The following is an 11,727-nucleotide window of genomic DNA, read 5'->3' on the forward strand; positions in this document are numbered from 1 at the left end:
CCGGGGCATTATTCAATCAACATTAACACATGTTGGTGGGCCAGCGCCATATGCTTTTGGCCAAGTGGGGGGTCCAGAGGGGCAGTTAGCGTCAAAAGTCAAAATATGTTTCTTTGGAGGCGGGGCAAAATGCACAGCGCCTTTTGTAGGATTGCTCACACATCAGCTTCTCCATTGCTAGATGATGCGATGCAGATGTGCCAAGTGTGAAAAAGGGGGGCTGTGCTCTGCTCTACTTCCAATTAGCCGAAATGACAAGAGGGGAGGGGGGGGGGGGGTCAAGTATTGTTGGCGAACCGTGTGACACATTTCACTGCACATAATGTTTTTTGAGGTAATCGCCTCCATTGTATCTAAATCAGCTTTACCATGTCCTGACCAGAAGAAGAACAGCTCAGCTCATTTACGCTTTGATGGAGTCTTCTCAATTTTTATTTGAAGAGTTAAAAAGCCTGACAAGGCACGTTGAGTCACTTGTGCGCCTTCCCATTTCAGACGCAGTGCAATTAGCGTAAAGGTGGACGGACACTTTCGGAGTGCTTATCCTCTTTTTTTGTCAAAAACAATGACCCCGGCCTCTAATTAACCCCTCCACTGACCTCTGACAACTTAACAGTGACCTCTTAAGCCCCCCCCCCCCCTCACTCTAACTTTAACAGTACCTGGTGGCAGGGGAGGGGTCACCCGTCGCTTTGTTAAGCCGCTAATCACTTCCTGCCTCTTTGGGGGACTTCAGTTGCAAATGGGTGAATTCTAGCAAATGCCAAACTGCCCAAAAGGTGACGTCACGTTCAGGTGAACCACGGCTGGAAGCAGATGTGCACAAACAACATAAGAGACAGATGGGACGACGGCCGCAAACATGAAAACACAAAACACCTTGCCGCGAAATAAACAAGATAATCAGATAATTTGACAAATCGGTTCTCCAACTATGGCAGATGTTGGGGCTGTTGTGACGGCACAAGCTATAAAAATATAAACAGCTGGAGGGCAAACAGTTTTGGACGCATGCTAGCTAGCCTCACAAAGCTCATCAGTTTGTTTCTTAAGATGGTTCTGATTAAGACTATTAAAAATGTTCATGCTCTTATTAAGACAACTTTACAACGAGGCCACGTTGACACAAATTACTAGCCTGTCTATGGCATTGTGCATTGTTGGTTAGCATTGAGCTAAGCATACTTACAGTTGGACTGTTGTGCAGAAATGTGACCTCACATTGTCATCAGAAATGGACAAGCAAGCCCTGTAGCACACTTTTTGCTTGATACTGCCTGAGATTAACTTCACAAAATGAGGCTTTTCTAATATTTTGGCCATCTTTTTTTTTTTTTTTTTAGCCAGGTCAAAATATGACATTAACATTCAATTGAAGCCTAAATCGTCTTTTGTGGGTTTTAAGCGCGCACACACACAAACGCCATGCGTGAAAGCTAAATTAAAAACCCAAGTGAACGGTGGGGTCACATTGTAAATCGGGGTGGGGTGGGGGGCCTGTGAGGGGGGGGCAGGGGTCTTTTCAGGGCAGCTCTTGTCTGGTGTGGTCGGGGGGATAATCCCCCTCTAATCCGCCGCATGTTAACCTATCTGAGCAGCAAGAGCCAGATAATCCCGATAACAATGGCCGGACGCTCATCTTCTAAATTACTCCACTCAAAATCATATGCTTCATGCACAAACAAGCGTGCACGCTCGCCCGAGGGAGGGTGCACCAGATTTAATAACCGATATAGAGCAATTGGACTTCTAATTTTGCAGAATTTTCATCAGATTAAAAAAAAAATAAAAAGAGCAAGGATAAAGACTGCAAATGGCATCAACCAAAACAGAGTCATTTTCAGATGACACAATTAATATTTGATGAATATCGGTGTTTGGTGGAGGGGGAGAGAGGGGCACAACACTTTAAAACTTTTTTGGCAGCATTAATAAATGCATAAAACCGCATTGAAGTGAAATATATTTATATTTTCAATGACTTCTTAATATTGTGTGCAAGTATTAGACGTGTCCACTAGGGGGCGTTCTACTTGCCGTATTTCGCTATGATTTCTTTGCCTTTCTAAACACAAACCAACGAAAGGGAGGAAAGGAGATTAAATGCAAGCCAGGCTAGGATGCACATATGCTACTTTCTAATCACCGGCCTTTAAGTGGATTGCGGGCGGGCGCGTGCCAAACAATCACCCAAATTGAATTTAACCCCCCCTCCAACCCACCTTCTGAAAAATCCATACAGTATATTTACTCATTCACATTTTAACACAAATCCCATAATCCCACTGGGGATTGAGAAGACTGTCAAGACAATGAAGAGTGTCACAGATTAGATGGAGGCTCATATTGTGGTAGAATGTAATTTGAGTGCAAAGTTCAAATCATTTGAGCAAAATCAGCAGATTTCTTAACGGGGGTCATCATACCTCCACAAAATGTCCTAGATCAATAAAAACAAATCACAAATTGATACTCCAATCACTGACCTCGCCTCATCAACTTTTATTTTTGGCAGCAGAAAAGGACATCCAGCAATTGGTTTATTCCCCCCCCCTCGCGTTTTATTTCACATATAGACGCTTTTTCTGTAATCAAATGTTGAGTGCAAACAAACAAACAAACAAACAAACAGCAATACAAACATGAGAACCAGAAACGAACTGGATTATTTTTAAAACGACAGTCCATGGCAATCTATAAATGACATGTCCTTGAACATCCTCATGCGGTGTGGCCTGCATGGGTGGCGCAACACATTACAGTTCGTGCACGGGTGGAAGTGTTAATGCGTGTGCTTGGCGTGGAAGGGGACAAAAAGAGCCCCCCAAGAAAAGTCCAGGAGAAGAATTGCGTACAGTCTGTATCCACAATCTTCTCTCAACCATTCATCACACATACAGATGCACACGCAGGCGGTCCTCGTGTCATTGTGATGTCAGGTGTTGACATTCAAGGAGAAAACTAAAAAAACTTAATGGTAAAAAAAAAAAATTAAAAAAATCTTTTTAACCATTACAATGCTTCATAAAATCTTGAAAATTTCCCCTCCCGGTTTGAGGCAGTCTGCGTGTCATGTCGTCCCGCCAGCGCACGCACACACACAGACACACATACATACAGACTTACGCACACGCCCAAAGTCCAATTTAGGTGGAGAAAGAACATGGTGCTATGAGACCCCCCCCCTCCTCCCCTTCCTGTTGCTGCTCCACCTCCACAAGGCAGATGCAATCGAGCACCGGGTGGAGCGGGGAGCCGGCCCGGCGGTCGCCACGGCTACCAGGGGTCTTCCGGTTCGCTGGCACACTGGGTGGAGATGAAAAAAAACAAAAACGGGTGAGTTAGCTTCAAGCGTCGCTTTCAATGGACTTGCTGCACGGAAATAGCTCGGGCGCCTTTCGGAGCGGCTCCGACGACGTGCCGGATGATCCGACATTGACTCACCTTGCCGAACATCACCGGGACTCCTTTCGGGACTTATAATAAAAAACACCTCGAGTGTAAACTGCGGATTGTTGTATTCAATACGACAGAGCCCGAACTGAAATCGTGAGGATGATGATGGTCGGCTTTGCAGTGTATACACACACACAGACACACACACACACAAAAGACATAGCAATGTACCTGAAATTGTTTTTATTTACCTTGTGAAACTGCTTTGACCCCGAGTAACTGCACTCGCGCACACACACCTTGTAAGTGCCTTGGATACGTACGTGTGACCTGAATCTGTGTGTATCTCACCAAAAATGAACGCTAGCCGTGTTTGTTGTTCAACGTGCCATGGATGGAGTTGTCGTTAACACTGAAACCTCAAAGTGGCAAATTTGAGCGGGGGGCAGGCAAAAAGCCCCCCAAAGCTAATCACAAACACGCATTCGAGACATTTTGCAGTTTACAAAAATAGCTTATAGACAAAAGAATCTCAGCAGCATCGCTCACCTGTTCAAACACACACTTACATCACACCTTAAGATAACCTTGCACACACACACACAGGAAAAGAAAGCGGTGGAGTGTGTTCGCGATGGCAGTTCTGATCGTCCTCGCTTAGACCTGTCCATTGTGACTGGGGGGTGGGAGAGGGTCAAAATGGCCGCCTGGCTGGGTGACAAGCGCGCAAGGGGTGGGGGCGGGGGGGGGCAGTTTGGGAAGTCGGTGTTAAAAGGCAGACAAGACAGAGGCTACACTGATTGAGAGGAACCATGTGACGGAGGAAAGGAGGAGGGCTCTGTCAAGACGGGAGTCAAAAGGCGGGATCGGACTCGGGAGCCAGCGTGTCCTGGCAGGCGTCGGCGGGTGAGGGCGGGGGCGAGGGGGGAGAGGGAGGGGAGGCGCTTCGCTCCCGGTGGTCGTGGTCGCCGCCGTCGGTCATGGTGCCCTGGCCCGCTCCCTCGGGACGCAGCTGGTAGGTGGCCAGGGAGTCCTCCAGGACGGCGTGGTACTGCCCCCGGTGGTGCAGGCGGAACTGCCGCAGCGCCTCCAGCAGGTTAGCCGCCGGGCCACCGCTGCCGCCACCTTCTCCCTCCTCACTCTCCTCCTCTCCCCCCGCACGAGCCTGAGGTAACACGCCAGGGGGTCAGACTGTGCTGGGGGTACACACACACACACACACACACACACACACACTATCCTGCCAAAAGACTGACTCAAGGACCCTTCGCCATATTTGCAACCAACGCACAGACACACAACACAAGCACACTTCCTCACTGAGACCCTCATTAGCCCCGCCCCCTACACAAATCCGCAACCTTAAAAACAAGCCTGCGAGCGATGTGTTCTTAAGTAGTGTGTACGAGTGAAGCCAATGTTTTGTGCTAAGTGCTAGTTAGCTGCAGTCCAGTCCGACACGGTTCAGAGCACAAGACGACGACACGCACGCAAGGCTGGTTGGGTGGGATGCGTGGCTTTTCTTTTTTTTTTTGGTAAAGAAGAAGAAAGAAGTGCAGACTCACCCCCTCTTCTTCTTTGTGAGGGTTCAGCTTGTTGTACACCGCTTCGATCACGCTTCGTCTGCAAAACCCAAACAGTCGCTTCAGAGCTAGCCCACGTTGACATGACTCGTGATGATTTCATGGCGTCACCCACTTGCTCGCCAGGCCTCCCCCCGGCGGAAGGTTGGAGATGTTCTCTCTGGCGATGCTCCTCAACACGGACACCAGGTCGGGCGTTCCGGCCTCGACGCAATTGGCCAGGAGCTCTGCAAGTGGCAAAAAAGAAATAGGAGACAGGGTTAGTCTTCTCGCGGCGGTTGAGCGTCATAAAGGAGCGGCGGCGTGCTGACCCTCCACGCGGCCCTCCAGATATTTATCTAACTCCTCCTCTTTCTTGACGGCTTCCTCGGAGAGTTGTGGGGCGCCGGGCAAACACACCAGGACCACGCTCATGTTGTCTCTGCTCCCCTGCGGGCGGGACAGACAAGGGACGACGCAGGCGTCAAGTGGGAAACGTTCCAGAATGAAGCGAGTCGGCGTCTTCCGAAGCTCACCTTGTGCAGGCAGGTGTCCACCACCGAGTTGCACACCTTCTCCAGGTCCTCGCACACCAGAAGCCGCGAACGCACAAACTCGCAGAGCTCCTCGTTGGACATGACGTCCCAGATGCCGTCGCACGCCAGCACCACAAACTCGTCGCCCTGGGCCGCCCGCTCCAGCACGCAGACCTCGGGCTCGGGGCTCACCAGCTGCTCCGTGGGACCTTTGCCGTCCACGCATTTGTAGTCGTAGTCCCCCAGGGCCCGGGAAACGGCCAGGGAGCCGTTGACCCTCTGGATCATGACCGAGCCGCCGGCCTTCTGGATGCGCTCCTTCTCGCGGGGGTTGCAGGGCTTGTGGTCCTGCGTGGAGAAGCCCACCTTGTTGTCTCGGCTCAGCACGGCCCGCGAGTCTCCGCAGTTAATGAAGTAGAGGTGGCTGGGGCTGAGCAGCACGCACACCGCCGTGGAGCCGCTGCGGTCCAGGCCCTGCCGCAGGTCCGAGAAGCTGCGCATGTACTCGTCGATTTTCAGGAAGCCGGCGCGGATGCCGTCCTTCACGCCTTCCACCGAGCCGGGCCCCGAGCTGAACTCGGCGCCGCCCGACAAGATGTGCTCCAGCAGGTGGCCCGAGCAGTAGTTGGCCACGCGGGAACCGGCGTGGCCGTCGTAGACGGCGAAGAAGGACCAGTCGGTGAGTCCGTGGGGGAGGCCCACCACGGCCGTGTGGGCGTCCTCCATCTCCACCCGCCATCCCTGCATGGAGCTCAGGCCGTAGCGAAGGCCGTTGCCGTCGCCGTGGGCGCTGTGCTTCTCCGTCTTCGGCTTGTCCAGGAAGGCACCCATGGCTGCCTACAGCTGCGGCGCAAAACAGAGTGTGAAATTGAACACCACGACGTGTTAAGTTGAAAACATTGCCGGAGTAGACGTTCCAATGAGCCTTCTGTAAATCATCCGCTTGTTGTTTTGCTTTTTTTTTTTTCCGAGTCACGCCAGCAGTTTGGCAGGACTTAAAGCGCTCCCTAAGTGATGAAGCACTTTTAACGACTTAACTCACGGAGAGAGTTCCTGATAATAAAAGACGAGCATCGCAGCTGGAGGGGAGGGGGGGGGGGATTACGGCGATTCTAGTACACACAAAGCCACGCGGGGTGGCTAATGCTATTAGCCAAGTTGGCTAGGAAACCTCGCGTCACGCCACAGCGTCAGCAGCCCGTCAAAGTTGGCAAGTTGGGGCGGGGAACGCACTTGCTGGCGTTTTCAGCGAAAAAAACATTTCTTTACAATACCCAGAAGAATGGATTATCCACAATTGGAAAAGCCAACTGACGTATTGAATCCCTGGCTGATGATTTTCCTCCCACGCGTCACGGCGGGAATGTGCCCAAAAAAGGCCGCCACTACGACTGATTTCATTGGAATGTGTGCATGTGTGTGCGTGTGTATATATGTGTGAGGAAACACTATTAATACACCCAGCCGCTTTGGGTTTCACAGCCAGGGCGGGACAGTGGGCCACGACGCCATTGTGGAAAACAAATCTCCACCCGACCGACCCGACGTCGGGAAGAACGCGAGCGCAGAAATCTGGTACGTTCGCACCGGCAGTGATTCCGGCTAAAAATAAGACAAACACGCAGCCGTCGCCTAGCAACCAGCCACCCTGCAGCGCAAACATCCAGGCTTAGCTTCATTCAGCGACACCCCCCCCACACACACACCACCACCACCTCCTGCTCCAACTACCGTGTTTCACACACATGCCCTGCAAGTGAGAAGAAGGAAGGGCCATTGCATCATCCTGCCTTTCAATCCCTGAATGGAGACACACACAAGCGCTGTCAAAACAAACACGCTGCACATGCTAACACCAGGAACGCTGCAAAGACACCATTAAAAAAAAAAAAAAAAGTCTCGTTGTGACCCGTGCCGTGACCGCGGATCAACCCCAAAACCCGCCCCCAGACGCACACGTCTGCCAAAAAGCTGTGACTACCAAGAAGGAAGTAGAAGGTTGGATTGGTAGTGTGTGGGGGGGGGGGTCATTACATAACGCTGCGGGGAGTGTTGCTCTCCAGACTGGGCACGGTTAGCGGCGCCTTGAGGTGTGACTGAAAGCATTTTTGGCTAACCAACTTGTTGCTTGCGTAGCAGCCAGAATGTGTCAACAACACATCAAGACGCCCTTTTTGCCTCTTTTGTTTCTGCATCACAGCTTTCGTCCCGTAAGCAAGGTAGGACGCACGGGCCCGGGTGACATCACCTGTCCGGGACGAGAAAACTGATGACATCATAGAGCGAGCGATACTTTTACAAATGAACGTCATTTGGTTGTATGAAAGAAAAGGCTTTGCGTATATCATACCTTTTCAAGTGACGCTTCAGCTTCTACGGTTATCGCTACGTCAAGCGGAAAAGGCCGGCTACAATACAGATGACGTTTCATGGGTTTTCCCAAATATAGACACCCTAAAACCGGGTTGGGGGGCTTGCGATGTGTGTAATGCAGAATGCTAAATATATAAACAGAATATATGGCTGCGAGTTAGCCAATGTCATGTGGCATTTAGGGTCGGGATGTGTGGCGAGCTAACAATATCAGCTATTATTTGATGCTATGGCTGTTCACCACCATTGTAAACAAGTGATTAGCTCAACCAAAACAATATAGATAATCAGCATCGGATCGAGACACCAATAATAAGAGAATTTTATTTTGTGAATAAATAAGTTTTTTGTTGGAGTGCAGGAAACATGTTCACAAAATGTTAAAGTGGGGAAGCCACAGATTTACTGACTTATGTTTACGCCACATTTGTTTGGTACATTTCTGTGACGTTTTCATATGATCAGGGCTCATTGGCCTTGATTTCAACGTAAACAAAAGGGCAAAACATGGATGTCAAGAAAACTGCCTGCTTTTGTTTAAATAAATTAAAAAAAATACAAGGGAAGAGACACATGGAAAAATACAATCACATATTAAATCGCAGTCGCAATATTGAGGGAGAGGGGCCAAAATGATTTATTTCACAGATATTCAGTGTGGAAGTTTCATCTGCACGGTTGCAAACCAGAGGCTAAGCTAACCTGCTCCCCATTGACAATGACTGCAAAAAAACTGCTTGATTATCATTTCCAGCAGCCTTGCGGGGGGTCATTGCCCCCAGCAAAAAGAGCTTTGTCGCAAACTAAATAGCTGGCCTCCCCTTACGTCATCCCCACTGTTTTTATAATAAGCTTTTAATCGGAGCGGCCGCGGTTGTTTATGACGGCGACCGGTGATGAGTAACTTTGAAAACTTCGCGTTGACGCTAAAGGCTTTTTGGATTTTGCTAGGCCTTGGTGTCAAAACACAAACGTTTAAGTTCCTCCAAAGCGCGTTTACGTGACAAAAGTAATGGAGAATGAAAGCAGAATTGACTCCAAAGGTCCCAATGTTGCTGCGCAAAGGCCTACTCAATAGTGACACTGCAAAGCTAATGTGTTAGCACACGCACACACATATAGGCTGACTTAGCATGGGGCTACTTACGTTTGCCCGTCGCTCCGGGAGTCGGGATCCAATCGTTACAGGATTGACGTCGTCGAAAAGCTGCTCTGCGGTGCAAACTCGGAGACAAATTTCCTTATTTGATCGATGAGAGCTGAGGGAGGAGGGGGGAAAAAAAACAATAATTCGAGGTTGGCCTCAGACGAGCGGCGTTAAATCCTCTCTCGGTGGTTCTCTGCTTGGATGGCGTTGATTTTTACGCATGTTTGACGCCACTTCGATCCCACCTCAGCAATGAATGTAAGAAAATGCAATTACAAACGGGGACGGAGAAGTGTGCAATATTATGCAACAGTGACAAATGCAGCACTTTCCTCCATTGAAAGGCCCACAAGCAGAGCTTTCCTTCGACTTTGGGTGCTGAAGAAGAGGAGGTGTTATTTTGGGTACGCGCTCGTCGATTGGTTGAAAAATACCCAAGGCCTAGAAGTTAGCTAATTTGCTGTCTTCCGTGTCAATTAGCCAAATGCAACGCGCTCATTGGTCGATTAGCTGATGCGTCGCAACACGCTCGTTCATTATACCTAGTTGCACCGGCGAGGCGGAGTTCAAAACTAGCGCTTCAACGACGACCCTCCTAAGGGTGCAATTTGGAAATTGACCCTCAAAGATGAGGTTAAAAAAAGACATTAAATTATCATATAACGTGTGTGAGTAGTTTTAGCGTGTTTAAAAAGTTTCTGAATCGCTACACAGTGGAACACCGGAAGTAGCTGACAGAAGAAATGAAGCGCCTCGCCCCCATGTTGAAAATGGCTGGAGTCATGCTTTTGACTTTTGCACCTTTTACTGACAAGCAGCTGTACTGTAGCCTCAACAGTTTGCACATTGATCCCAATCTGCCTTATCATTCATACACACATGCAATCACTGCTGTGCACAATATTATGCCATGCAAAAGATGTTTTGAGCAGTCCAGTGGTAGGCTCAAAGTTTCAATTGAATTTCCAACCTCAATTCTAATATTTCTGTATGAACATGTGTGTATGCGCGCGCATGTGGGTTTATCCGTTGTCATTTTATGTTCCTCGCGCAGGATTAGATTTGAGTCTTGTTAATGAAAAACTCATCAGATATCAGAACACGTCCCCAAGGAAGCAAGTAGGGTGATGAGACAGGTCAGATTAAGACCCACTTTTGTGTGCCAGTGTAAGCGTTTGTGTGAGTGTGTGTGCAAGTGTGTTACAGCCGAGTGGTATTTAATTTTCCAAGATGAGGGATTATCAGTGGCAGAATTTGATCATTCTACTCTGATCTCACTGGATGTTCAATCACAGCTTATCCCGAATATTAAAGTCTTGTTGTCTTGTTGTGTCCCCCTTTTTTCACTGGCATACACATACACACACACCCTTCTCATCCGGTAAAGTGGCCCGCTGAGGATGGCGTGTCCTTGCTTTATCCACCAGAATGTGTACGTGTGTCTTCAGGCCATCTCCAAAAGATGAAGAGTAAATTAAAAGTGTAATATGTAATCCGGAGCAAAGAGAGGACACCCTCCTAAAAAAATGTGACAGACAACACACCCTGCTGTTAAATACCCCCATGACCGGATTGAGGGGGGGGGGTCTAACAAGGCCCCGCTGAGCTGCACTCTCATTTTCAGCCTGCTGCCGAGATCGGGGTCACGTCATTACTGCAATCTTCTGCTTGTTCATTCCCAGCTTTGCTAGGGCTTATAGCACACACACATACACATAAACACACAAGTAGGAAATAGAACAGTTGCAAAAAAAGTGAACAAAAGTGACAAAAGGAGGCAAGAGCTCAAAGGGTTTTCCAAAAACACACAATCCATCACAGACAGAGACACATGCAAAAGGACATTAAAAGTCAAAAATATTCATATAGTCGGTGGAGTAGCGTAAAAATCCGACTTCTACTGCACACGTCGTTCTTCTCAGCGCTCACTTTCTTAAGAACCATGTTGCGGGCCACAAATACACATCCACGTAAGTCACTGAACCGAAACCCTTCAATTTGAGGGTTGGCGGAGGTTTTGAATTGCTCTGTCGCCCCCTTGTGGTTAAGGTTTGAAGCAAATGTTTAAACCATTATAAATACAATATAATAAACATTATATACTTATATCATATATACATTACATTATTAACATAATTTATATTATATTTATAGTATATTTTATCTTACATTTTAGATGATAATTATATTTGTTATGATTATGTTGTATTTTTTATTCATCGTACACATCGTACACATGTTTAAACCATTATAAATACAATATAATAAACATTATATCATATATGCATTACATTATTAACATAATTTATATTATATTTATAATATATTTTATTTTACATTTTAGATGATAATTATATTTGTTATGATTATGTTGTATTTTTTATTCATCGTACATACATAATAAATTATATTATTATATGTTACATTTTTAATATAATCTATATTTATAATATATTTTATTTTACATTTTAGATTATAATCATCATTTATATGTACTATACTTGTATTAATGGTTTAAGCATGTGCTCATATATTATATTGTTAGATTCATTATATTATATATAACATATATCAAATTATTAATATAAGATATAATATATTCTATTTATATTTTACATTTTAGATCATAGTTATGTTACAATTATTACACTTGTATTAATGGTTTAAGCCTGTATTCAAACCTTTACCACGAGGGGGCGACAAACCAATACTA

The 11,727-nt window shown here is 47.2% G+C and overlaps 1 protein-coding gene across 2 annotated transcripts; it reads right to left on the reverse strand.

Moving 5' to 3' along the window:
* Positions 1-2,457: 2,457 nt before the first annotated feature.
* ppm1bb (protein phosphatase, Mg2+/Mn2+ dependent, 1Bb) lies at positions 2,458-9,426 on the reverse strand. Of its 2 annotated transcripts, none has more exons than XM_085904190.1 (6): positions 9,015-9,426; positions 5,495-6,337; positions 5,291-5,408; positions 5,095-5,206; positions 4,962-5,019; positions 2,458-3,306 (listed from the first exon to the last, which is right to left on the reverse strand). In XM_085904190.1, exons 2-6 carry the CDS (start codon positions 6,323-6,325, stop codon positions 3,277-3,279), a joined length of 1,149 nt encoding a protein of 382 aa, XP_085760316.1. In that variant the 5' UTR covers positions 6,326-6,337; positions 9,015-9,426; the 3' UTR covers positions 2,458-3,276. The 2 variants fall into 2 exon arrangements, with proteins under 2 accessions (XP_085760316.1, XP_085760315.1); XM_085904189.1 differs by lacking the exon at positions 2,458-3,306 and adding an exon at positions 3,625-4,561.
* Between the last annotated feature and the right edge of the window lie 2,301 nt (positions 9,427-11,727).

Source organism: Syngnathus leptorhynchus, chromosome 22, assembly GCF_054491065.1.
Source record: "Syngnathus leptorhynchus isolate UIUO chromosome 22, UIUO_Slep, whole genome shotgun sequence".
Lineage (NCBI taxonomy): Eukaryota > Metazoa > Chordata > Actinopteri > Syngnathiformes > Syngnathidae > Syngnathus > Syngnathus leptorhynchus.

Bases quoted from the DNA above. Each gene is read 5' to 3' on its own strand.
- ppm1bb (XM_085904189.1), bottom strand. From the start codon at position 6,325: ATGGGTGCCTTCCTGGACAAGCCGAAGACGGAGAAGCACAGCGCCCAC. The intron at 5,409-5,494 runs GTGAGCTTCGGA...TCCCGCCCGCAG, and splicing joins TGGACACCTGCCTGCACAAG to GGGAGCAGAGACAACATGAG. The intron at 4,562-4,961 runs GTGAGTCTGCAC...GTGTTACCTCAG, and splicing joins CTCACAAAGAAGAAGAGGGG to GCTCGTGCGGGGGGAGAGGA.